Raw genomic sequence first — 24,873 nt, 5'->3', positions numbered from 1 at the left:
ACGGGTCAGTTATGACCTCGAATTGCAGTCAGGTCAAGACCCTAGTGAGGACGACGAGCACGCAGATGTGCTTCCCTGAGACGGTTTCTGACAGTTTGTGCAGAAGTTCTTTGGTTGTGCAAACCCACAGTTTCATCAGCTGTCCGGGTGACTGGTCTCAGGCGATCCTGCAGGTGAAGAAGCCGGATGTGGGGGTCCTGGGATGGTGTGGTTACATGTGGTCTGCTGTTGTGAAGCCGATTGGACATACTGCCAAATTCTCTAAAACTACATATGGTAGAGAAATTAACATTCAATGAAAGCAAATGTGTGCGCAACCAGGAATTTAAACACATTTGTGCACCCAATTTGAGAGAAATAAACTTTTGTGCATATAGACAATTTCTGGGATATTTTATTTCAGCTCATGAAACATGGAACCTATACTTTACATTTTGCGTTTATGTTTTTGTTCAGTATAGTATCATTGATTATATATGACTAAAAAGTATGGTTACATTTAATTTGCTCTGCTAAATTAATCCTTCGGTATGACTTCGATAGAACCAGATATAAAGAGGTCTCTCAAAAATAATTCTCAAGATAGCACATTGGTAGTAGTCAGTAACAAATATCAATGCTAAGCAGGGCTGGTTTTAATTAAAACCCTGGATGGGAGACCAAGTAGATAGCTCCAGTAGGAGGTGCTGCCCAGCCTATTGTTTTTTTCTCTGATAGTGGATATAACGATGACGATCTGACATTGTTCAAAGGTACAAATACTATACAAGGTTTGTCTATGTTGAAAATTGGTTCCCATGATGACATAATCTTGTAGTTGAAATTTCACCCTCAAAACAGTTTACGTTGACTTTTTTAAAATGAAATGTATTTTACATGTAGATTCCATGTCTAAATATGTTGACAAATGACGTTGAAACAATGTTGATTCATTCAGTTTGTGCCCAGTGGGAAGGAACTCAAGTCCATGTTGATGTTGCATTTTATAACAAAATATAAATAGACCAGAAATCACTTGAAATCAACAACAAAAATATATTTATCAAAATAAGTACAATAAATTAATCTGAAGAAACAATGTTATTCTTAAAGTAATATGTTACTAGGATTAAGGGAGGAATGGTATGTTAGTTTGCTTATGTGTTGGCAGACAAAATGGTTGGTGTCTGTGTAGATGATAAATAAAATATTTTATTTAAGGCAACACTACATTTTGTTTTTTGAAAGTTTATAAATATGAATAAAGTGGGCTCATACACAAAGACAATCAGAGGTGTTTTGAATTTTACAGCATTTATCCCTGTACTTTATTGCATTTAGAGATGGTTGAAACTGCCACTAAATGTTAGGTACATTAAAAGGAAGATTTAGTTGAGTTAAATATGAGTTCATTGCAATTGACCCAGAATGTACAATATGACCATACAGTACTTCCTATGCTTGTCAAACAAATCAATAACGCACATAGTCTACAACTCCCAATAAAGTTGTTCAAAATGGATGTAGTTATTAACACATGGATCATAATGAGGAACAGTTCAGTAGAGAACAATAATAAATACAATAAAAACATCCAGGGAATCCACTTGATGTTGGACGAGCCGAGTTAATAGCCATAGTCAATACCACATACGATGGTAGTGGTACAATGGGGCAATTCCTAACTCATCACTGTTAAAAAATATATTTAAAAAAGAAATTGTGGAAAACACTGATTTGTCCTTTGCAATGTCACCATCAAAGCAGAACAAAATGTTCAGTCACAAAAAGTTAAGTCACAAAAAAAGGGGTAGGTGACAGCAGTTCAATACTGTTTCATGGCAGAGGTGGGGGAAAAGTGCTCCAAAAATGTCCAGCATTTGAGGTTAGCGTGTTCCCAGGAGTTAAACTTGACAGATATTGTAGTATATAGTGGGGCTCTCGTTGACTGTGTCTTCCATCACCTCATAACAGCAGTCTTGCTTGTGCAAAGGTAACTCAGTCAGTGGCATGCCATTCTGCATGTTGTGCAAGTTGTGTTTGTTCTGTGTGCCGTATGAAGGCTGGGACTGGGAAGGAACAAACACACACAGTGATCAGTATCTCTGTGATAAGTGACAGAAACTGTGCAGACGTTCAGAGGTCTATATTCACATGACATATTGCTTTCATATTGTTTTTTTTGTAACCCTGGCCAGCACACACATTAAATTAATCTAAGACCTCAGTAATTATTTTGTGCAGGGTCTCATACCTCACATTAAAACAGTTTTACAGAAACTCAGGACTATAGGTAGATGATATTATATGGTTGCAGCTAGACAGTGACAGCTGCCTACCTTGCCAGTACCACCGCGAGGAAAGTCTTTCCGACATAAGTGGCCGATGATTCCTGCTGCCAGGGCGTCTCCAAGCACGTTGATCATGGTTCGGAATCGGTCCCTGAAAAGACAGGGAATACAAAAGCTCCAGAAATCAGCCTCCCACTCCAAACACAAACATTGTCTCTGAATACACCAAAATACTTCCTCATAACAACCAGTCTCTCCTATGCCATGAAGTTAGTAAATAATTTAAGGTTTCCCTTGACACCCATTCTAAACCATTGTCAGCTGTTTCAGTCACTATTAACTACATGTGTAGCATATGTTCTAATATGTTGTAGGCCTACTGTAGATATTGAACATTACTAATTTATGTCATAGTGAACTTACAGCACCCAGTCGATGGCCACAATGAGGGTGATGTCATCAGGCGGCAGACCCACTGATGTCAGGACAATGACCATGGTAACGAGGCCGGCCTGGGGAATCCCAGCAGCACCTATGCTGGCAGCTGTAGCTGTTATACTGTTAGAGACCAAAACAATCAATTACAAAGCTAAGAAGGTGCAATACTATATTATTCTGCCATGGTAACACTGATATGAGCAATACCTTTTGACAGCCTTATTGCTTGTAAGGATTTTTTATTAAATCAAACACAGTGATTGAATCTCATGATGAAAATAATGATATTTACTCAGTACAGCGATAATGCACATTCACATGTACTAATGTTGTGTGAAACAAAAGTAATATCAGGAGGAATGTTACTTTTTGTCACACTGGTTATAATCTCAGCACCCAGGACCAAGGCTGTCATGGCAGACTACACCGGGTGCTTACCGCTTTTGAGTTTGGACTCAAAGTTTCACCCTGCAGATGCAATGGTAGCTTTATGATTTGAAACCCAATACATACCCAGTGGTGTAAAGTAGTTCAGTAAAAATACTTTCAAGTCCTACTTAAGTAGTGTTTTTGGTATCTGTACTTTACTATTTATATTTTTAACAACTTACTTTTACTTCACTACGTTCCTAAAGAAAATAATGTACTTTTTACTCCATACAGTTTATTTTTACACCCAAAAGTACTCATTACATTTTGAATGCTTAGCAGGACATGAAAATGGTCCAGTTCACACACTTATCAAGGAACATCCCTGGTCATCCCTACTACCTGATCTGGCAGATTCACTAAACACAAATGCTTCGTTTGTAACTGATGTCTGAGTGTTGGAGTGTGCCCCAAGCTATCTGTAAATTAAACAAAACAAGAAGATGGTGCCATCTGGCTTTCTTAATATAAGGAACTTTAAATTATTTATACTTTCACTTTTGATACTTAAGTACATTTTAGCAATTACATTTACTTTTGATACTTAAGTATATTTAAAACCAAATACATTTAGACTTTTACTCAAGTAGTATTTTACTGGGTGACTCACTTTTACTTCAGTCATTTTCTATTAAGGTATCTTTACTTAAGTACGACAATTGGGTACTTTCTCCATCACTGTACATACCTAATGGTGACCAGCTGGCCAAAGTCCAGCTCATAATTGTTGACCTGGGCGATAAAGATGGCCGCCACGGCCTCATAAAGAGCCGTTCCGTCCATGTTGATGGTGGCCCCCACAGGCAGCACAAAGCGTGCTATCTGCCGATCCACATTGCAGTTCTCCAGCAAGCACTTCATAGTGATGGGTAGAGTGGCAGAACTTGAGAGAGAGAGAGAGAGATCGTTGACTAAGGGGCTTCTACCATTATGAACTGATATCCTCTGGATAGAATATTGTCAGTTTTCCTCCTTTTCGCATCCTTCTGTTTACACTCCTTACTTACAACAATTGCAACACTTAGCTTTAAAGCTATTTAAAGTGAATTTTTAAACATACTTTTTGACATTTAAGTTATTTTTATCTTAATACATTTCTGTCCTTGACTGTTCCCCTTGAAACTCACCATACTGGGGATCAATTGCAACATGATACAGATGAATTTGACTACGGTAAGGGTTTTGTAGTGTTTGAAGCTGATCAATCAAACGCGCCATTACAATGTTTATAAGGAACCTTTTCATGCATTCAACTCAATCCTCTGACAGTTTTATTCACATCTGGTCCTGGAGGGCCACAGTGTTTGCAAGCATTTGTCCCTGCCCAACACTAGACTTCAGTGAGCGTTTTTTCGGCTGTTCGGGCACATTACATTTTTGCTGGGGGGAAACCGAAGTTTAGAGCCAAAGTCTACGCCCCTTCGTCTGTGATTGGTCAACAGTAAGGATTCTTCAATAAAGTCTTAGCTGTCATTCAACCAGAGACGACTTGTTTTCCTGCACATTTTTTTAATTGAAAAATACTGCACCAAGCAGTATAGTTAGATGTGAAACGACGCGACTAAGATCTCTGCAAAAACGCCAAAATAAATGACAGATTTCTTGAGTTATCTTAGATTCATTCTGACTATTTTGAGGAAATGCATACTGGCTACGGCATCTCAAAATGGACAAACAGTACTATTGTCGCTTTTTTCTTATTTTTCAAGTGAAGGTCTTTTAAGGGAATATGCGAGCACACAGGTTTGGTTCGGCTAGGCGCCAGCCGAACCTGAAGCATGCTGATGCCTTAACACACCTGATGAATCAGGTGTTATGGAACTTCGTTGAATGGGGGGCAGTTCCTTTTCTATTCAGGGGGTGAGCTGAAATTCAATTCCTCATAAAAAGCAAAGCTCAATTTCCAATTCAACATGAGTTGAATGCCAATTCATTTCTTGCTGAACTAACTGAATTAAGAAAGGAAATGACCCCAACCCTGGTTGCATACGGCAGACCTTCAGGACAATGAACATCATTGTTCGATGAGAAAAATGGGCACAGAGAGACAACTGCTTACCTTGAGGAGGTGGCCAATGCTATGACCAAGGCTTGTAGCAGGCCTCTGATGTAAGTGAAGGGGTTTTTCTGAGTCAGGACAAGGTAGAAGAAGGGGAGGAGGATGAGGCCGTGAACAAACAGCCCGGTCAGAACAGTGATGGTGTACCAGCCCAGCTTCTTCCCAAGATTAGATGGGTCCTGCATGTCTAGGATTTTTCCAGCCACAAGGAATATGATCCCAAATGGAAAATACCTGAAAGAAAAAGGAAGAACGAATGACCTACTGTATATATAAAACTGTGTCTCACTTTTGTTAAATACACACCGCAAAGACTGTCTATACTAGGTCAAATGTCAATGTGTTTTTCCTAATGAGCAGTTTCCACACAGTGGAACAGAATAAAACTAAATAAATTGTAATTTTCTATTATGTTATGTATTGTGAAAACTAGACAAGTACTTTATTCATAAAAAATGATAAGAAAAAAAATTGCCCTGTTGTGTCACCCGAGTTGATCCCCGCCTCTAAAACCATGTCAGAGTCAAGAGTCATTCAAGGCTTTGAGGTCAATCCTATTAGCAATTGAACTTCTATGGTAAGGCCGTTTGAACAATATGGCCGGGCTGTTTGAGGTAAACCTGAGCTGCATGGGTGGTGCCAAAGGTCCCTGGGATTAGTCACTGTTGACCCTGAGCACAGAGTGTGCTACTCCTGGTCGACTAATCCTCGGCATGTGCAGTTCACTGCTGGGTGGAGCGAGGCAAGATGATTGCCTAACGTCTCCACCACAGCTTGACCACAAGACGATGACCAAGTTCTCACCACATGCCCGTGTACAGGTCGAAGCCTCAGAAAGTCACACTGAACACACATCTGGGTAGCAGACTCTTTCTTTAGGTCCCACTAGTTTGAATGGTCATGGGTCATGCTGCTCATAGCAGAAAGCCAAAAGGCTAGGTTGCCATCAAATGCAACAGACTTATGATATTTCTTAGGTAATTTAGCAGATGCTTGTATCCAAAGTGACAGTTTATAGTGACACACATTCAGTATACAGTGTGGGAATCACACCCACAAACCTGGTGTTGCCGGTACCATCCTCTAACCCACTGAGCCAGTAAATTAGAACCTTTATCATTTGAACGAATGATAAATATGGTAATGGACACAGATGCTGGTACTTATAAAGCTGGTACCCCGCTTACCAAACAGCAGTGTTGGTGATTTTCATGACACATTCGTTGACGCACTGACACACGTTGACTAGTGGTGCTCCTCTCTCGCCCATTTTCCCCAGCAACAGCCCTGATGGAACAATATGAAAAAAAGATATATATCTCGCTCTACCTACTCAGTCTAGAGAGATGGATACATATAATATTGATACTAGAGGGATAGACAGCTGCAGATGTATAATGTAAACAGACAGATGGGGGAAAAAAGAAAGAAACAGAAAAGACTGGCGTTCAGAATACAGTCAGTGGTGGAAAAAGGACCCAATTGTCATACTTGAGTGAAAGTAAACATATTTTAATAGAAAATGACTCAAGTAAAAGTGAAAGTCACCCAGTAAAATACTACTTGAGTAAAAGTCTAAAAGTTTTTGGTTTTGATATACTTAAATATCAAAAGTAAATGTAATTGCTAAAATATACTTAACTGCAAAAAATGTGGCAAAGAAATGTTCTTTATGTCTAGAATACTAAGTGTTATGTTTGGGGCATATCCAACACATCACTATGTAACACTCCTCATATTTTCAAGCATGTTGGTGGCTGCTTCATGTTATGGTTATTCTTGTCATGAGTAAGGACTAGAGAGTTTTTTAGGATAAAAATAAATGAAATAGAGCTAAGCACAGGCAAAATCCTAGAGGAAAACCTGGTTCAGTCTGCATTCTAACATACACTGAGAGACAAATTCACTTTTCAGCAGGACAATAACCTAAAACACAAGGCCACATATACACTGGAGTTGGTTACCAAGATTACATTGAATGTTCCTGAGTGGCCTAGTTCCAGTTTTGACTTAAATTGTCTTGAAAATCTATGGCTAGACTAGCAATGATTAACAACCAACTTGACAGAGCTTGCAGAATATTTTAAAAGAATAATGGGCAAATATGATACAATTCAGGTGTGCAAAGCTCTTAGAGACCTACCCAGAAAGACACACAGCTGTAATCACTGTCAAAGGTGATTCTAACATGCATTGACTCAAGGGTGTGAATACTGATGTAAATAAGATATTTCTGTATTTAACTTTCAATACATTTGCAAAAATTTCTAATAACATGTTTTCACTTTGTCATTATGGGGTATTGGGTGTAGATGGGTGTAGATGGGTGTAGATGGGTGAGAGAAAAAAAGCTATTTCATCCATTTTGAACTCTGTAACAAAACAAAGTGGAATAAATCAAGGGGAATTAATACTTTCTGAAGGCACGGTAAATCCCTTCAAATTCCTTATATTAAGCAAACCATTTACGGATAGCCAGGGGCACACTGCAACACTTAGACATCATTTACAAACAAATCATGTGTTTAGTGAGTCCGCCAGATCAGAGGCAGTAGGGATGACCAGGGATGTTCTCTGTTTAGTGAGTCCTCCAGATCAGAGGCAGTAGGGATGACCAGGAATGTTCTCTTGATAAGTGAGTGAATTGGACCTTTTGAGTGTCAGGGAAAATGTATGGAGTAAAAGGTACATCCTTTTCTTTAGGAATGTGGTGAAGTAAAAGTAAAAGTTGTCAAAAATATAAATAGTAAAGTAGTATTTGAAAGTATTTTTACTTAAGTACTTTACACCACTGCTGGTCTTACCCATAGTGGCAGAGAAGATGACGATCCCCAGCACATTCATCTGTTGGCTGTTGCCAGGGCTGGTCTTGTAGTGGATCTCAGGGGGTGGAGTGAGCTCCAGTAACACCGTCCGACCCCTGAGGTCACTTTCGTCAGGTATGGCGTACACAAGGTTGGGCTGCACTGTGACCCTGGAGACTTTCAGGATAGGAACCAGATCTGTTTTGTACTGGAATCAATAAGAACATTGCAGATGAGTAAGGCAATATAAACTACAATACCCATCAGCTGTAGGGATTTGTTAATCACAACCAATGGAACATCTGACTTATTAGGAACAATGGTAAACGTGTCATACCTGTACATTCGCATTGGTCTAGTGTTACTCACCTGCTGAAATGTTGCCTCAATAAGATTGGAAGGAACCATATTCCTGTAAAAAGAGAATATGTTATAATTTAGCATGTTGTTATGTTGGTGTATGCATTAAGGGTGAAACACATGGTCATTCATTAATGATCAGTGTCAGTAAGGTGTAATGAATACAGCACAAGAGAGAGTCATAATAGGTTATAATTATTCCAACTTGATGAGTATGATTATCACAAACAGCATCCTTTTGAATTGTTACAGGAAGTTGTGAGCCACACAAAGGAAAGTGGTCCCCTGCACTCTGAGAATTGATGTGGTGTATTCTACAGAATGTATATATTCAGTGATGAATACACATTTTGAGATATGTCTGCATAAAATATTTGATGTGTTTAAAGTGTTTGCATGGGCCAAACAAGTAATTTGATGTATTTGAAAAGAAAGTAAGAACTTGTGAAGTGTCTCAGTTGTGAACACAGTAGAGGCCATTTGCCCCCTACAGTATGTTATAGGCCCCCTACAGTATGTTATAGGCCCCCTACAGTATGTTATAGGCCCCCTACAGTATGTTGTAGGCCGTCACTGTAAATAAGAATTTGTTCTTAACTGACTTGGCCTAGTTAAATGAAAATATAAATAAATGTTATCAGTTTAATTTGGGCTCTCCTCTCTTCTGGTCTTTCCTTAATTTAATAATTGGATAAAGTGGGCAGACCACTCCCATGAGGGGCCTTAAAAGAGGGAGGTACGATCAGACAGACATGAGCCAGAATCCCTCCTGACGTGTGCCGGCGAAGAGATCCTCCACCGAGATCATTGTATCCCCACCGTTCATGATTGAGTTAATCTGTAAATCATCCCTTATGGATTACTAAAAATACCCTAATCACCCCTGTGATTTAACTGGATTGTGAGACAGTCATTGCTACTGCACAGGACTACGCAAGCATAGACAACAATAGGTAGTAGCATGCATATTAGGCCTATATCTAGTACCAGAGACTGGACCAAGTCACAATTTGGAAGTCTTAAGCAAGTCTCAAATCTTAATCTTCGAGTCTCGAGTCAATTCCCAAGTAATAATGGGCAAGTCTCAAGTAAAATTCCAAGTTCCACAGCTCAGGTCAAGTCACTAATTTGGGGTTTAGAGTCCTCAAATCACTGTGTTTTATGCCAATTTCAATGCAGTGGCAATACATCAGTGATTTTGGACCCACATGTTTTACAAACTGCATCCCTTTTCCCCCTACTACCACAGTCTTTGAAACTGAATGCAACAATTTTTCCTGAATGCAACAAGCTTTTCTTAATCTGGTAACCTAACCAGGTATAAATCAAAACCCCATAGGGTCTGACAGTGATTAATTAGTAGTTGTAAAAAGGTATTTATATGGGATTGGGCCAGATGAACATTTACAGCGAAATAAAGGAGCAAGTAGGGTTAAGTGCCTTGCTCAAGGGCACACTGACAGATTTTCACCTAGTCTGCTCAGGGATGTGAACCATTGACCTTCCGGTTACTGGCCCAACGCTCTTAACCACTAGGCTACCTGCCACCTACTCACCTAGGTATACAGATACAGTATTTTCTAAACAGGTCACATGGTTTTAAATCAATTCTGGAAAAACTCCTGGCCCTAGGGAGGATGAAAACCCTGTCAAACTGCAGCAACCTTTTTATTTAACATTTACTTATATAACATTTTATTTTATTCCTTCCCTTTACACAGACACAACCGCTGCAATTGGACAATATAACTCACAGGGCTGAGCTTGCTTTATGCAGGTTTGCATCGTAAAGGCCTATGCAACTGCAGTTAAAAAGTTACTCTCAACGTCTATTTACATAATCAGTATTGCGTTGTTTGATTAATTTAAGTTCATCATTTTGGACTGAAAAGGTCAAGGTAGCCTAGCCAGCCAGCCCAAATTTGAATATAGCCTAAACCAAATGTATTTAATAACATATACATTTTCTCCTAACACAAATAAAGGGGATATAAATAAGCCACATAACATTACCACTTCGTCTACCCTGGCCAGAGGGTAAGACGGGACAGTGCGCATTGGCTATGCAGCTGCGGTTGTTATCAGTAGCCTACTTGATCAGACTGAAAAATCGTTTCGTTTTCTTCCCATAGAGTTTAGGTGTAGGGTACTGCAACATTTTTGTTTAGAGTTATTGCTTGTGTATGTTGGGAGTGGTGTGTTATCACGTTTGCTAGTAAATAAATACCGGAGGACAATGGGGCTGTGCGCGCTAGATTACATAGTTTGTGTCTGGCCTGCGCAACCGGTGATTTACGTGACTCTGATTGTTCAAGACACAGAACAGAAAGCATATAACCTGCAGCGCTCCGTTATAAAGGACATATAGGATAATATAGTGCGCGAGATGACAAAATTCAAGTCGAAGTCGAGTGACAAGTGTTTTTTCTTTTTGCCAAGTCAAGTCTCAAGTTGCAAAATTTGCTAGAGGACATGTCTTCATCAAATCAAATTGGTCACATACACATATTTAGCAGATGCTATTGCGGGTGTAGCGAAACGCTTGTGTTCCTAGCTCCAACAGTGCAGTAGTATGTAACAATTCACATATTTATTTATTTGTATGTTTTATCGATTTAATTATTGCCAGAAGTAGTTATTTGGACTGGAATGTCTATTTATGCTCTTTATTTGAGGGGAGAAAAACATATTGATTAACACCCAAACATTAGAGATTACTTTAAGACATAGGCTTGAAACGTTAGCATGTCTTGTATTACAGTAAAAGCCAATATGCAGCTCCTTATTCTTTTGTCATTTAAAAACATACAAACCCCACTGTGATTGGGACTGATATTAGATAGGAGTTTGATGTGAGATTCTGGTAATAGGTTGTTGTTAGACTGGATATATAGGCTGTTGTGAAACTACAGATACTAGTTTGCTTGAGAATGCTAGTTTCTGTGAGACATGCCACAGGACTGAGGGGTCTTTTGATGTATTTCTAATACTTTAAGACTTTTTCTGGTAGGATGTTTTCTAAGACCCTTTTTACCATCAAAGCCTTTGCTTATTCCACATTTTTAGGATGGTAAATGGTTGAAAATCTTGATATGCCTTAATAAAAATAAAATATATATAATCTTAGCTTTCGTTTGACACCCAAATTGACATGCTCCTATGATCTTCACATGTTGGTGCTAATGTTTCCTTTAACATGAAAATGACCATATTGTTTGTCCGTAGACTGAAGATAATGTTGTAGATATTGGTTGTCCATAAAATATAGGTGTTTTGTAATATTGCTTGTCCCTAGTCCCTTTTTTTTTGTACAAGTCATTTAGGAAAGAGACACACACTACATGAGTATGTACAAAAGTATGTGGAGTGGACACCTACTTGTCGAACCTCTCATTCCTAAATCATGGGCATTAATATGGAGTTGGCCACCCCTTTGCTGATATAACAGCCTCCACTCTTCTGGGAAGGCTTACCACTAGATGGTGGAACATTGCTGCGGGGACTTGCTTCCATTCAGCCACAAGAGCATTAGAGAGGTCGGGCAGTGATGTTGGGTGATTAGGCCTGGCTCGCATTCAGCGTTCCAATTCATCCCAAAGGTTTTCGATGGGGTTGAGGTCAGGGCTCCGTGCAGGCCAGTCAAGTTCTTCCACACCGATCTTGACAAACCATTTCTGTATGGACCTCGCTTTCTGCACTGGGGCATTGCATGCTGAAACAGGAAAGGGCCTTCCCCAGACTGTTGCCACAAAGTTAGAAGCACAGAATCATCTAGAATATCATTGTATAATGTAGCATTAAGATTTCCCTTCACTGGAACTAAGAGGCCTAATCCGAACCATGAAAAACAGCCCCAGACCATTATTCCTCCCCCACCGAACTTTATAGTTGCCGCTATGCATTGGGGCAGGTAGCGTTCTCCTGGCATCCGCCAAACCTAGATTAGTCCGTCGGACTGCCAGATGGTGAAGCATGATTCATCACTCCGGAGAATGTGTTTCCACTGCTCCAGAGTCTAATGGCGGCGAGCTTTACACCGCTCTAGCCGACCGTTGGCATTGTGCATGGTGATCTTAGGCTTGTGTGCGGCTGCTCGGCCATGGAAACCCATTTCATGAAGCTCCCGACTAATAGTTATTGTGCTGACGTTGCTTCCAGAGGCAGTTTGGAACTCGGTAGTGAGTATTGCAACTGAGGACAGTCAATTTTTACGCACTATACGCTGTGAACTTATGTGACCTACCACTTCGCAGCTGGGCCACTGTTGCTCCTAAATGTTTCCCCTTCACAATAACAGCACTTACAGTTGACCGGGGTATCTCTAGCAGGGCAGAAATATACTCCTGTCAGCAACGGGTGTGGCTGGAATGGCCAAATCCACTAATTTGAAGGGGTGTCCACATGTTTTTGGCCATGGAGTGTATGTGATCGTGTCTCAATGTAATCAAGCTATGAAATTATTGTTATTTTAGAATAAAATCCATTTTTGGGCTTAGTTGTGGTCAATTTGCAGTGTACAAATTATTCTAATTATGTTCTGGTCCCCCGACCATCCTCTCTGACAAAAATCAACCCACGGCTGAATCTAGTTGCTTACCCCTGCCTTAGACAGTATTGATTGTTTGTAGATATTGCTTGTCGAGCTTCAGGTTTATCTTCATTGGTCACTCACCTGATGAGATCTAGCAAGGCATCAGCAGAAGTCATGACGGGCCCTCCTCCTAGCCTGATGCTGTCCATCTCAGTGCCCACCCCAGGCTTGATGATGATCACCAGCAGGATACCCACCACCACCGCAATGAAGGTGGTCCACAGGTAGTAGGTCACAGTGAGAACACCCACACGACAACAGGCTTTGGGCTCCATGGATGACAGGCCTGACATTAAACTGTAAAAGGGAAAAGAGAGAGAGCATCAAATAATGCAAATATATAATAAAAAATGTGGTGCCTAAATTTGTACTCAAATATGGTTCCAATCTACTGGCCTGTTAAATGAAGCCACGGAGAATGACCAGGAGTGTGGACCTAAGCGATATCTAATTCTAATTTCTAATGAAGTGGCAGAAGGACCCCGTTTCAAATGTTTGTTGTAAGTACTACTACTTCTTATACCATCAGACAGGTGTGAAATAACTGGAACCGGTCATGTTATGTAGACAATATGGAATCTATTGTCATTTGGTTTCCAAAAATGACCATTCTGTAGGGGGTAAGCTACTTTCATTGGGTGTAGTGTGATAACAGCAGCAAAATTGGTCAACATCCCTTGTCCAGTTATGCAATTTTCTCAAAAGCATTTTAAAAGTAACTTTTGAGGCTGAATATCTTTTGTGTTGAGTGAACATCAAATATTTGTATTCCGCTGTTGCTGATTAAATATAAAAGCATATTACTGGACAGAGGCTGACATCACAGATGTTTACCTGGATGTGATGAGGGGGAGGATAAGCATTTTGAGCATTCTCATGAGAAGCTCTCCAGGGAATGAGAAATATATCTTAGCCTGGAGGGGAAATCAGAAGAAACATAACTTACATAAAAACAATTATTATACATGATAAGTAGACATGAACCCCTCCAAAGCAATGGCAGCTGGTGACTTAATTTGAGGAAGATGATGATTTTGGAAAAAAGAGCCAAAGAGCATCTTCAAACATATTACAAAACTTAAGAAACCCAAGCAGTGTTCCTGACTTTAACTCTTTCCACAGATATTTTTGTTTCAAATATTCCTTTCCTATAGGAAAAGGTTCCCATCAGCACACACTTGGGTGAATCTCAAATGCCTTTTGCTTTTCAGATTCACCCCTTGTGAAAAGGTTGTTCTTGGTTTTCAAAATAGTACAAAAAAAAGTGGAATAATCTTGGTTGATTCAATCACGCTCATATGAATGGAATCTTTATCATTTACATTAGTCATTGATCAAATTTAAAATCAATGTGATTTAAAATGTTTGGATGGCTTTGATACTGTAGGTCTCAGAGCCATAGATGACTATGGTTGGGTGACAGGGTTGGGGTCAGGGTGACAGGGTTGGGGTCAATTCCATTTAAATTCAGAAAGTATACATTGAAGAGAATTGGAATGGAATTGACCACAACCCTGATAAGTGACAGTTCTTAGTTGTAACACGCACAGTAATTCCCTCCAGTTAAACCTTTGCTCACTTTTAAACATCAGCCTTGGGTCACACGTCACCTGTGATTATCGAGCACACTTAAGGCCATGTTTGCTTTGGCAAGCCAATTCTCAGTCTGAGATCAAATAATCCCCTCTCCTCTCCTGACACGACTGAGCTTGGATTGACCTGTTCTGAACATGTTTTCTTTTGTCTTTCACGTAAAAATGAACTGGAAGGGCGTGATAATGTGGGCAGATGATGTGCACTGGCTCTCTGTTCCTATAACAACTGTAACGCACACCACTTTACAGGGTTCCAGTCCCATCCTTTGCTGATAGTGTTGTGCACTTGAAGCTTCTCTCAATGGTTCATTAGGTCTGGCTGCTGATGATATCCTTTGGTTTTCCACAAACCAACAACAAAACGCACCAGTGAATCAAGGCAATGCAAACAGGAGCTCTGTAGGCGTTTAAGTGGAACACCGTCACGAAAAGAGGGAGAGGTGGCCAAACAGAAAAGTGTGCAGTGTACAAAACATTAAGAACACCTACTCTCTCCATGACATAGACTGACCTGGTGAATCCAGGTGAAAGCTATGATCCCTTATTGATGTCACTTGTTAAATCCATTTTAAAATCAGTGTAGATGAAGGGGAGGAGACAGGTTAAAGAAGCATTTTTAAGCCTTGAGACAATTGAGACATGGATTGTGTATGTGTGCCATTCAGAGGGTGAATGGGCAAGACTTAAGTGCCTTTGAACAGGGTATGGTAGTAGGTGCCAGCTACACCGGTTTGTGTCAAGAACTGCAACGCTGCTGGGTTTTTCATACTCAAGTTTACTGTGTCTATCAAGAATGTTCCACCACCCAAAGGACATCCAGTCAACCTGACAACTGTGGGAAGCATTGGGTTCAACATGCACCAGCATCCCTGTGGAACGCTTTTGACACCTTGTAGAGTCCATACCCCGACAAATTCAGGCTGTTCTGAGGGGAGGGCAACTCAATATTAGGAATGTGTTCTTAATGTTTTGTACACTCAGTGTATGTATACACTGCTAAGAGACTTCCAAACCAAGAGACCTATGGACCTGGAGGGCTGGCACATTAAATAATCAAACAGAATTTGCACATGCATCTGACTGTGATATAGAGAAACTTACCTGGGTAGAGAGATGGCTCCCTCTTAACACAGCCCCCAGGACACAGCCCGTCAACACGGCAAAAACCGAGAGCGTCAGCAAGCCGTTGCGCTTCAGGTAGTCCCTTAACCACTGTTTCAAGTCATCAACAAAAGCCCCATGGAGAAATCTATTGACACGTTGGTACATGGTTTCTCCACTTGGAGAATACGAGCTATTGTTGGAGCGCGTCTCCTCGCCTTCAGTGGGCAGTAGTAGCTCCTCCATAGTTCCAAGTCCTTCACTGGGAAGACCGTCAAATTCTTCTGGAGTGGGGCGATTCTGAGGAACCATATAGCCTACATGGGGATTAAGCCATCATTGCAGTGTAGAGTAAACACCTGCCAGCCACAGACCACAGTCCAGTCAGGGAGAATTAGTGGGACTAAGAGGCTTACAAGTGTGTAATAAAATTGAACAAGTCTTTCTTGTTAGGCGGCTGCCATGCTTTTGTACTTCTTCATTGTTGATGTCTTGTCATCTCAATCAATCATCACATTTATAAAGCTCTTTTTACATCAGCAGTTGTCACAAAGTGTTTTTACAGTAATCTGGCATAGAACTCAAAGAGCAAGCAGAAGTGGAAGCAGAAGCACAGTGGCCAGGAAAAACTCCCTGGAGACCTAGAGAAAAACCTAGAGAGGAACAAAGCTAAGAACGTAAGGTCCATCCTCTTCTAGCTGTAACAGGCAATCTGCTACAACCTTGCTTTTCGCAGGATCTTTAACTTTCTTGGACAAGTTATAGGCTACTAAGGGCATAGCTGTGGGAAGTAGGGGTGCTGAGGATGCTGCAGCACCCCCTGAAAAATCAGAATAAAAAAAATATATATATATTTTTTAAATAAAGTAGTGCACTGTGCCTTTACTAGTCCTGTATTAACTGACCAATATGGCCGCCTGTAGGTTAATTTTCTTCCCCCAGCATTGCACAATTAAATTATACATTGAGAAACGTTTGCATTCGCATCCTTGATTCTTTTTTAAAAATGTGGTTTCAAATTGAATTTATGAACTGAGATTAAATGAATCCCAATTAAACTGATCCCATCTCGAACATCAAAGAATCAGTAGATTAATCCCCATTAAGGTCAATCTTATAAAGTTTGATCGTCATTGTGATCTAGATAACAAAACAAAGGGATGGCTGCAATCCAATCAAATCCTAACCCTGCACAGGCTATATAAGATGTGTAGGTGGAAAGGTGAGCCAACAGTTAAGCAATGGTTAATGCAACTAGTTTGAGAGGCTTGGGAAGAGGTTGTGCCACATTTTGACCTAGATGTGTGTGCCAAAAGGTCTTCAATTAATTCAAGATCTTCTAAATGTGCCACTGAATGTCTTTTCTGTGGATTTACATTTATATTTACTATTGACGTACTCTTTGCTACATAATAATTAACGTATTATAACATTCCATTAACATATAACAACCTAAGCATTTTGGTATAATTTTGTCCATTACAGGACAGCAGTAATATTTCCTCTTGATCCATTTGCATTGAGTTATGAGGGCCGGAGCTAACATCTCATGGATGGTCCTGGAGAGTCAGTGACTGATGATTGGCTGTCTTTCTGGGTATTAATATGGTGAGGTGAATATGTAATTAGGTTGAATTCCCCCTATACCCTTGGTTGTTATATCCCTCCATGTTTGAGAATGTGAAACATATTTATTACAGTAGTAGATTTGAATCACTGTTGACTGTTCCCATGGTTTATTTACTTTGATAGGAATTATTTTGGTAGGGGAAAACTCAGATCCTTCAGTAATACCCACTCAGTAATTAGCAAGAAGTTTAACTTTTAACATGCTGAACAGGGCTTTGTGTCAAAACCATGTCTACTCTGACCCTCTAGATGTATTTAACAGGATACTACTGTAGTACTGCCAATTCTAGTCCTCACATCTCCTTACTTGGAAAAGTGCCATGTCATTGAAGGTGTGAATGTAAATACACTGAACAAAAATATAAATGCAAAATTGAACAGAATGGTTTTGGCCAGTAGCCAGTTCACCAACTGGAATGAAGAACTGTTCATCTGATGTTTATAAAACATCTGATAAGTCAAAGACTTTTCTGGCCAAGGAGTGTGTAAGGTTTTTCTTTAGTGCTAAATTAAATCGAATTCAAATTTCTGGAAACTTTTACTGCCAAAACATGGTATAGTTTCAACAAAGGAAAATAAATTAATTGTCCTAACATCGCAAACAGTTTTCCTTGAAGGATTGCTATTTTATCTAACATAAAGTCGTTTATTAAACCATTATCATGTTGCAATACAAGTCATAACTTATGTGCATTTCCACTGCTCATTATAAGGAAATCTGGTTGCCACTGAAGAATTTAGCAGTACGATTTATTTTGGAATACAGCAGTAAAATAGCAATTAATGTTTCCTTTTGTTTAAAGTCTCTAAAAGCACAAATTGACATGGACAAATTCAAACTGACCTAGCCTACTATATGTTTATATAATCAGAAGCATTTTGCTACACCCGCAATAACATCTGCTAAATATGTGTATGTGACCAACAACAATTGAATTGATCTTATGTAGATTTTAGGGAGTGCAGTAAGTTCTGAACTTGATAAATGTACCTTTATCTGTAGGCTTCCTCCAGTAAGTGGCTTCTGCAAAACAAGTTCTACACATTCACATTAGGAGAAGAAAAATAAAAATTAAAAATTAAAAATTCAACGAACAAGGATACTCCTGGGCAATATTTGAAATGGGAGTGTTTAGTTGAAAATGGCTAAATTCGAATTCCTCTGAGAAGCTGTATAAAATGATCTATCATAGCGAACTGTGGTAAAGACACCTAACACATAATACGAACAAGAGCTCCAAGTCTGAAGGTTTCAGTCACAGGGATCCCATTATTTGCAAACAGCACAAAAGTGACAACAGTGTACAGTAGAGACCACAGTGGTCTTCCCATACTTTATGATCATTAAAACAAAATATTAAATATAATAGACCTTCTACTACCCATAAAACCTGTACCCCATCATTTATAAAAAGATACATGGTTCTCAATGTGACTCCCTGTTAAAATGTATAATGTTTAAAATACAATAAAAACTTGAAAAGCAAACCATGGATTTAATCTCGGACGATAGATATCAGGACCATACAACAGGCTACTCAAAAGGTTTCCAGGGAACTGGTTCTTATATTTGATTAGGGATACAGTAGTTATACAACTTTATGTTATAAGTAGGTTATCACTTCACTTGTCTTGCAAAATGCCAATAAGACAACCGTGTCTTTACTTGAAATGCGTACTTTTCTTAATATCTCTACATGAGATGTAATCATGTGTCTGGCAACACATGCAAAAGTATACTGTCAAAGTGACTCACTTTACTATTGCTACCCAATGGCAGGAACATGGGAGTATTCCCTATGGCAGAAACTAAAACAGTAACGTAGCCTTACTTAGTAAGCAAACATGTCCCAGTGTAAATGCAAAGAAACAAAAACTATTCAACTTGATTTACTGTAACCCTTTATCAAAACAAAAAAAGTTTACTGTGGTAGTGCAGGTGTGCACACAATGCAAAGTGTGGCCAGTAAGATACTCATAGACATCTCAGTGCAAAGGCCTCTTCTGTCCATCACCACTTGATGAACATTAGGCCTGCTAGTACCCCATAGCCCAGTATGAGAAAGAGCACCTTTAGCAGTCTGTCATGTTTATCCTCCAGCTCCCGAGACAGGATCTCAAAGAAGGTGACAAAGAGGAAAGTACCAGCAGCCAGGCCTTGGAGCACCACAGAGGCAATACTGCCTGCCAGGTTCTGGGCACTATTGATGCCCATGCCCAGTCCGATGCCAATGGGTATCATGAGGCTGACCGTCACACCCAGTTTGATGGCATCCCTCATGGGCAAAGCAGCTTTGGCCACACTCACCCCCAGAGCCACGGCGGCCAGGGTCTCGTGGATGCCCACCCCCAGGAAGAGGCTTCCCAGCTTGGCCCCATCCTCCTGGAGGCCCAGGGCCAGCCCCTCGAACACAGAATGGGCAGAGAGAGCCAGAACCAGGCTGGCCAGCCGCAGAGGCCCAGCTCTTGCCAGCTCAGTGGGGCTGAGGTGTCCGTGGTGATGCCCATGGTGGTGGCCCACAGGGGAGCCCCGGGTGGGAGAAATGAATGGAGTGTCGTACTCAGAGTCACTCCCAGCCTCTGAGACCCCTGCGTTAAAGGTCTCCAGGTTGATGAAAGATGGCTTCTCCTTCTTGAAGGTGAGCACTGCCTGCTCCACAAAGACGGTGAGGAAGAAGCCCAGCATCATCATGGTCTCTGCCAGGGGGTAGTCTGTGGTTATATTCACCAGCTTAAGGACCTCGTCCAGCTAAAGAAAAGACACTCAGTAAATTAACATCAGCATATAAACATTCTGCTTCTATTCTACAACAGCAAAATGGTTGCGGCTTCGACAGATTGTAGGAATATAATTAAAAAGATAATAATTGAAAAAATAATTTGAAAATACATTTTACTCTGCAAAATACCATGTTTTCAAGACCTACACACACTGAAGAAAGCTGTAAAGCTGAGGCGTCTATGTACACTATCCCTGATGCAGTGAAAATAATAAAAAACATTGAATAATGAAGTAAGCTTTACGCGACATCTTTATGAGTACGAACTTCATTACACTTCTTTGTCTGAATTCATGGGTTTTACACATCAGCCAAGCTTCTGGGAGAGCCCCATGGTTCCCTTTTGATAAGACATGGCTACCTACCTTGTTTCTTACTGCTGGCAAAAGAGCATTGAAGCAAGTGGCCAGAAATACACCACCTCCAAAAGAATTGCAGAGTGCAAGAGCCTTCCTGTAGTTTTGGGCTTTTTCATAGTCCACCTGCATCATCAGGCGCACTGGGACAAGAATCCCAGCCAACATGAGGGCAAACACTCCCAGAAGGCAAAGGACCTTGGCCACTACAAGCTCCATGATGTCCAGATATGGTATTGCTCAGTAATATGAGTGGCACATAACCCTCAAAGCCTCTTCTGCTCCTTTTCTCTGTCAGGTCACAGAGAGTCTCGTCATCCTGGTCCCAGAGACAATTCCAGCTGTGACATGAACAACAAATGAAAAAAGAAAAATGTCAAAGATGTGCAAACAAACTAGGTAAACTTTTATAGCTTTATTTGTCATGACAGTCAGTCAGAAACTAGAACAGCTAGCTAGCTATCATTTAACTAAGCTAATATGGCCACCTTGTTGACTGGTTTGATTCAACATGATAACAGCTGTGATAGCTAGATGTGCAATCTTGAATGTTGCAAAGCATAACTTAGAGCTGGGCAACATGGACAAAAATCCATATTGCAGGCACACATAATAAGGTTGTGAATAGCGGTAGAATTAATCTCACCATTTGAATCTTAGCATCGCTGTTTTCATGATTAAGCGACCAAAAACCAGATCCCCACCTGTTTGGAGACCCAAATGTTTTGCTAAAAAGTAAATGGGGGGGGCTTGCCTGTTCTGCATGTTTTTTTTTTGAATTTATACGTGTCACATATCAGTTTGCAATCAATGTAAAAAAAAAAAGTTAATAAAGCCACATACAAAACAGGCAGCTCCAAAATGCAGGTGTTTCAGCCGAACTCAGTGCTGTTTGTGCTGGGGCAGGCCAGCAGAAAATAGGAGCATTGCACCGTGATTGGCTCAGTGTTCTGTCAACCATGGGGACACTACATCACCTGCCTTTAGTAAGGGTAGATATAAAACATGTGAGCCCTTTGGGTCCAGCCATAGACTTAGATTAGAAGTGCCCTTCCAAGAAGGCTCAAGGTCATTGTCCACAGATAAAATGACGTCAAATCACATATCTACAGTAGCTTTGATTGGACTGATCATGTCAACATCTTACTTTCAAAATCTAAGCTTGCAGTCATCATAAATCAAGTAGACAATCTACTGGCAAATCCTTTTTAATCATTGTCATATGAAGAGAAATAATGACAAATAATAGATAAAACGTATCGGTGCTCATTGGCCATCACAAATTCAACAATGAGTTGTTTGGAAGGAATCGGTGACAGTGGCTAACCGCAAGCATTGCAACTGGGAAGTCAGACTGGGAAAATACGCTTTGTCATCCAACTCAGAATTGTAAATCTCTCTTTCTTTGATGACAACATTTGCAATTGAAGGACTGCCGCGCACAAGGTGAGTCCAAAAATGTCTTATATGCTGCTGCATAAATTATGTAATATGCCAGGGAGATAAGGTCAGCCATATCAGCTGTTTTTTAAAAAGGCAGTAAACAAGGCAGGATGAATTGTTTTGCTGCCAGACAAGGCTCCGCTGATAGCCAGGTGTAGTGGTGGTAAGGATTCACTCCATTGTGCTGGAAAGAAATCTCTGTTGTTGGGACAGCTTTATGTAGGCCCTGCTTGCCACTGTTATAGTGCAATCAATGTATTGTTTAGTGTTGTGTAGTGGCTTTGCTGGCATGCACCCCCCTTTTGTGTGTGTGTGTGTGTGTGTGTGTGTGTGTGTGTGTGTGTGTGTGTGGGGGGTTGCCCCACCAAAATGTACATGCTAAAATTGCCACTGCGCCTATACTAGTACTTCAATTTCTTCCCTGTGGCTCAGTTGGTAGAGCATGGTGTTTGCAACGCCAGCATGGTGTGTGCAACGTCAGGGTTGTGGGTTCGATTCCCACGGGGGGCCAGTACAATAAAAAATTTATGAAATGTATGCATTCACTACTGTAAGTCGCTCTGGATAAGAGCGTCTGCTAAATGACTAAAATGTAAATGTAAAATGTAAACATTTCTGAGCTCCAAATTAAAGTTCAAGTAGGCTACTTCAAACTCCTTGTAGGCCTATTGTTTAAAATTGCAATTGTAACGTGGAAACCAAAATGTATTTGTCATGTTATTTCATTACCAGATCATGCAGTGAAGAAGCTATGTCATTTGTCATTATATCCAGAAAAATTAATAATAATTAATAATATTAATTAATTATTTCAAGCACTTAGGCTGTGTCTGCTGGTGCATCGTATGCACCATCACAACAGCTGTTCGTCACTTGACTGTCATTCAGAAAATTCCTTCCTGGATCAAATGATGACGTGTAAAATAGGATAGACTATTACCGCGTAATTAAACAGCTTGACCCCAAATGCAAATCTGACAAGTATTATGCAAAATTGTTGAAGAACCATGTTAATGACAGTAAGGATTTAGGTTAAGTATCAAGGTAAAGTGACTTTCGGTTAGAAGCATTCGATTTTCCAATCACATGAAACATTTGAGAGATCGCTATACAAAAAAAAAAAAAAAAACAGTCCAATAGCTAGATCCAGGATTCTTACAGGGTTCAAATTGAATGTCTAATTTAACTGATTCATGCTTAATATTTGATATAAGTACAATTTACACTGCCATAAATGCAAGGACAGAAAAGTAATGTTTTAAGACACCAAACATGATAATGGGTTAAACGTCGTTTTTAAATCAACTCGTGAATATGATTGAATATAACGTTATATAGCTATGTTCCCCCTTATATCTTAATGTAATGACATGAAAATAATAAGCAGGTTATAAATGATTTAGCAACAGCTGTAACAAAGTTGTCCAGTGTAGGAAATCCTCACTGGTACCCTAGTTTATGAGAAGACCCTTATAGCTATTCTAGCCAAACTAGCACGCATGTCAACATAACGTTGGCAAATTATCGGGGCGACCAGTTCACAAAACAAAGCTTTAAGTGGATGCTAGTTATCCTTAATATTAATTTGCGTCACGTTGCAAGCTTTCCCAGCAGCTGAAACGTACATAATAATTTCTATCGGGCTTTTTGACGAGAAATATGAAATACCTCTACACTGACCTTTCACAGCTTTTTTTCCCCCGTAACACTTCCTGTTCACATGACGAAAACGTTTCTGATTGGTGGAGATGCTTTCAAGACAACTGGCTAGAAGGGATATTGATTTTGTAAACGACACGTCATAGTCCCGTCTGCGCGGATGTAGAAGTATTTTACTAGCCTACAAACTCTTGAAGACAATCTCAACCATTATAAACAGAAGACAAGGACTACATTTGTTGTAAACAAAAATGATAAAGCGTCTGGACAGAAGGATGAGTTCAAAGGAGTGATATTAGTCTAGGTCGTTAGTAAACTAGCTAACTCTGACTAACGTTAGATAGCTATAATAAGTAGACAGACGTGTGTGTTAATCGATGTTAGATTATCCATCAAGCTAACAAAAATGAACTGCTATTCTAACTTGTCATTTGTTTAACTTCTCATGTCTCGCATCGTGAAAACTTGCAATAGGGTATGTGTTAAAGGGAAAACAGAAGAGAACCACAAGATGCAGGACTTCTTGTTCCTCCAATATTTTAGAAAACAGATGGATACAGGGCTTTCTCCGACAAAGCTCCTCTTATGTGAGAGACTCAGGCTTGATTTCAGTCTTGTAAATTCAAGTAAATTACATTACGTAGCTAAGCCTTGGACAAATAATCCTTGTCTGTGTGGCCCATATAGGCAGAAGCCTCTCCTGTTTCTGTCACGTAAGGCAGTTTGATGTACTAGTAGCCTATACCTCCTGGACACGACGCTAGTTCCTTAATGCTGAGACCTAAGCAGAGGCATCAGGTCCCAAGGTACTGGACTGATGAACCATCCTTGTGGTCTCTGCTTGGTCGACTCCCCACTCTCAACTGGGATTCCATACCACTGACTATTACAGGGGGCTGAGTCCCTGGCTTGTTGCACTCAGGGTTGGCATTGGACGGTGCCACAGTCTCTCGATACCCCTGTCCCAGTCTTCAGTGTTTATGCTGCAATAGGGTCCACGGTCAGCTTGTCTCATCTGGTGTACTATACTGGGTATCTGATGCACCTAAGCATGCTCCCACTAACCCCTTTATTTTGTTTTCCATGTCTAACTCCCGGATGTGTCTGGCCCAAGCCTACCTGGACATGCTGCTGATCCTGGACTGTGGCCGAGGACCCCTGGGCGTGCCTACCCCTAGGCCTTCCCCGCAACCCCTAGCATGCTTGTACCCAAGCTAAATATTGTATATGCCAACTCACCTTCTTCCATCCTCTCCCGTCTTAAGCCTAGGTGTGATCTGAGTCTGGGAAACCAGCCCATACTGTAGACAATTGAGATCATTCCAGAAGATTGTTTATGATTATCTACGGTACATTTAA

General features: G+C 40.3%; 2 protein-coding genes across 3 annotated transcripts; both read right to left on the bottom strand.

Moving 5' to 3' along the window:
• Positions 1 to 1,134: 1,134 nt before the first annotated feature.
• Positions 1,135 to 17,726, bottom strand: LOC106573978 (excitatory amino acid transporter 5). The gene is made up of 11 exons (XM_014149459.2): positions 15,648 to 17,726; positions 13,786 to 13,865; positions 13,033 to 13,248; positions 8,370 to 8,412; positions 8,001 to 8,208; positions 6,384 to 6,483; positions 5,197 to 5,430; positions 3,826 to 4,020; positions 2,694 to 2,828; positions 2,319 to 2,421; positions 1,135 to 2,048 (listed from the first exon to the last, which is right to left on the bottom strand). The coding sequence occupies exons 1-11, from the start codon at positions 15,957 to 15,959 to the stop codon at positions 1,884 to 1,886; spliced, it is 1,791 nt and encodes a 596-aa protein (XP_014004934.1). The 5' UTR covers positions 15,960 to 17,726; the 3' UTR covers positions 1,135 to 1,883.
• A 283-nt stretch (positions 17,727 to 18,009) lies between these two features.
• On the bottom strand, positions 18,010 to 23,632 carry LOC106573935 (zinc transporter ZIP3). 2 transcript variants are annotated; one of them, XM_014149401.2, is made up of 3 exons: positions 23,536 to 23,632; positions 20,422 to 20,753; positions 18,010 to 20,025 (listed from the first exon to the last, which is right to left on the bottom strand). In XM_014149401.2, the coding sequence occupies exons 2-3, from the start codon at positions 20,629 to 20,631 to the stop codon at positions 19,288 to 19,290; spliced, it is 948 nt and encodes a 315-aa protein (XP_014004876.1). In that variant the 5' UTR covers positions 20,632 to 20,753; positions 23,536 to 23,632; the 3' UTR covers positions 18,010 to 19,287. The 2 variants fall into 2 exon arrangements, with proteins under 2 accessions (XP_014004876.1, XP_045553262.1); XM_045697306.1 differs by lacking the exon at positions 23,536 to 23,632 and adding an exon at positions 21,059 to 21,142.
• Between the last annotated feature and the right edge of the window lie 1,241 nt (positions 23,633 to 24,873).

This window comes from Salmo salar, chromosome ssa16 (assembly GCF_905237065.1).
Source record: "Salmo salar chromosome ssa16, Ssal_v3.1, whole genome shotgun sequence".
Taxonomy (NCBI): domain Eukaryota; kingdom Metazoa; phylum Chordata; class Actinopteri; order Salmoniformes; family Salmonidae; genus Salmo; species Salmo salar.
Note: the sequence above shows the minus strand (reverse complement) of the source record. Positions and strands in the feature narration are given on the sequence as shown.